The sequence below is a fragment of the Sminthopsis crassicaudata genome, chromosome 3 (assembly GCF_048593235.1).
Source record: "Sminthopsis crassicaudata isolate SCR6 chromosome 3, ASM4859323v1, whole genome shotgun sequence".
NCBI classification, from domain to species: Eukaryota; Metazoa; Chordata; class Mammalia; order Dasyuromorphia; family Dasyuridae; genus Sminthopsis; species Sminthopsis crassicaudata.
The window spans coordinates 582,950,229-582,952,051 of NC_133619.1; the positions used below are offsets into that span (position 1 = coordinate 582,950,229).

The window sequence follows — 1,823 nt, forward strand, 5'->3', positions numbered from 1 at the left end:
TTGTTTTTAAATCCAATATTTACTGGTACAACATTCAAAATTCTTTTTACTTCATTTACAATGTAGGAAAATAAGATTATATTTCTCAAATTTTTAGTGTATATTATTCTGTAAAGTGAAAGTTCCTTGTAATCAATTTTCAAACTGTTCTTGTGTCAGGTGTCTTTCTGGATAAGTGATATTTTTATATCATATGATATTTTCAGTGTATGTCTGTTTCTTTCTCCCACTAAATTGGTACATCCTGAAAAGCAGAAATTGTGATTTCTCCTTCACACTGGGGGTTTCTTAAGGGCTGAAACCATTTCTTCCCTTTTAAAATAGGCCTTACATAGCAAGAAGAGAGTCCTGTAGGATCAGTCACTCCTTTGGTCCATTTAATTGCTGCAGAAAAACATAAAAACATACCTCCTGGTTTGTATTCCTAGGAAATTTTGTTCAAAACAATTATTCAAGACACCCTACAGGTTCCCATGTTGAGAATTTCAGAACTTCTTAGGATGGAGCATCCTAAGGATTCGGACTCTGATTTCCTTGGTCTTGATGCTGTAGACAATGGGATTGAGCATAGGGGGAACAAGAAAATGCAGGTAAGAGAGAAGCATATAGACCTGGGCTGGCAACTTTTTTCCAAAGCGATGAATCATGGACAGGCTGACGAGTGGTGTGTAAAAGAGCAGGACAGCAAAAATGTGTGAGATGCAGGTATTGAGAGCCTTGAGCCGTTCTGCATGGGAGGCAATGCTCAGAACAGTATAGAGAATCAACACATAAGACAAGAGGATAAGCAGAGCATCTAGCCCCAAAGTGGAGAGCATCACAAAGAGCCCAAGTGCACTGTTGATCCGGGTGTTAGAGCAGGACAGCTTCAGAACATCAGGGTGGACACAGTAGGAATGAGACAGGGAGCTAATGGATTTGAAATTCAGGTTGTTAAGGAGAACAGGCAGGGGCAGATGAAGGGCAGCACTTCGAGTGACGATTGCCAATCCAATGGCACCAATGCGCCAGTTGGTAAGGATGGTGGCATAACGCAGTGGCTCACGAATGGCAACACAACGGTCAAAAGCCATGGCGAGAAGCACAGCAGATTCAATGACTGAAAAGGTGTGGATAAAGAACAACTGGGCAAAGCATGCAGCTGCATTTATCTTTCTATGGCCCAGAAGAAAGACAGCCACCATGGAGGGCATTGTGGAGGCAGAGAGACCCAAGTCTGCCATTGAGAGCATGGAGAGGAAAAGATACATTGGGGTGTGGAGGCTAGGCACAGACTTGACAATGTACATGATGGCAATGTTGCCTAGGAAAGAGAGGAAGTAGATAGAACAAACAGGGAGGGCTGTCCAATGGTGAGCATCTTCTAGCCCTGGCAGATCCATCAAGATGAAGATGAAGGAGCTGCTATTACTGATGTTGCAATTCACCATGGTGAAAAAAAGTCCTGCTGCTCTTAAGCGAGATTATAAATTGGGTAAATTGTCTTATTGTCTCTTCTCCTTTCAACAAAGCGACTCAGACTCACAAATAGTGGATCTTACTATGTCTACCCTTCTTTCCTCTTTGTCCTATTTCCTTCTTGACCATCTACCCTTATATTCTTTCCTATTCCTTCAGATAGATAAGTATGCATAACAGTTTAATGTGTTAGATGGTTTTGTCATGATACAACTGGAAAATATGTTTAAGTTTTATTCAATATGTTCTGTAAGAACTTTTTCAGAAAAATATTCTGATGAATTTTCTTACTGAAGAATCTTATAAATGTTTTGAACTACTGAACAATTCTTAAAGGCTTTTTAAGTAAATAACTAAACTTGGTG

General features: G+C 40.2%; 1 protein-coding gene across 1 annotated transcript; it reads right to left on the minus strand.

Annotated features, from left to right (window-relative positions):
* Window positions 1–485: 485 nt before the first annotated feature.
* LOC141559901 (olfactory receptor 51G2-like) lies at window positions 486–1,430 on the minus strand. The gene has a single exon (XM_074297554.1). The coding sequence runs from the start codon at window positions 1,428–1,430 to the stop codon at window positions 486–488; it is 945 nt and encodes a 314-aa protein (XP_074153655.1).
* Window positions 1,431–1,823: the final 393 nt, after the last annotated feature.

Coding starts and splice junctions, on each gene's coding strand:
- LOC141559901 (XM_074297554.1), bottom strand. CDS start 1,430: ATGGTGAATTGCAACATCAGTAATAGCAGCTCCTTCATCTTCATCTTG.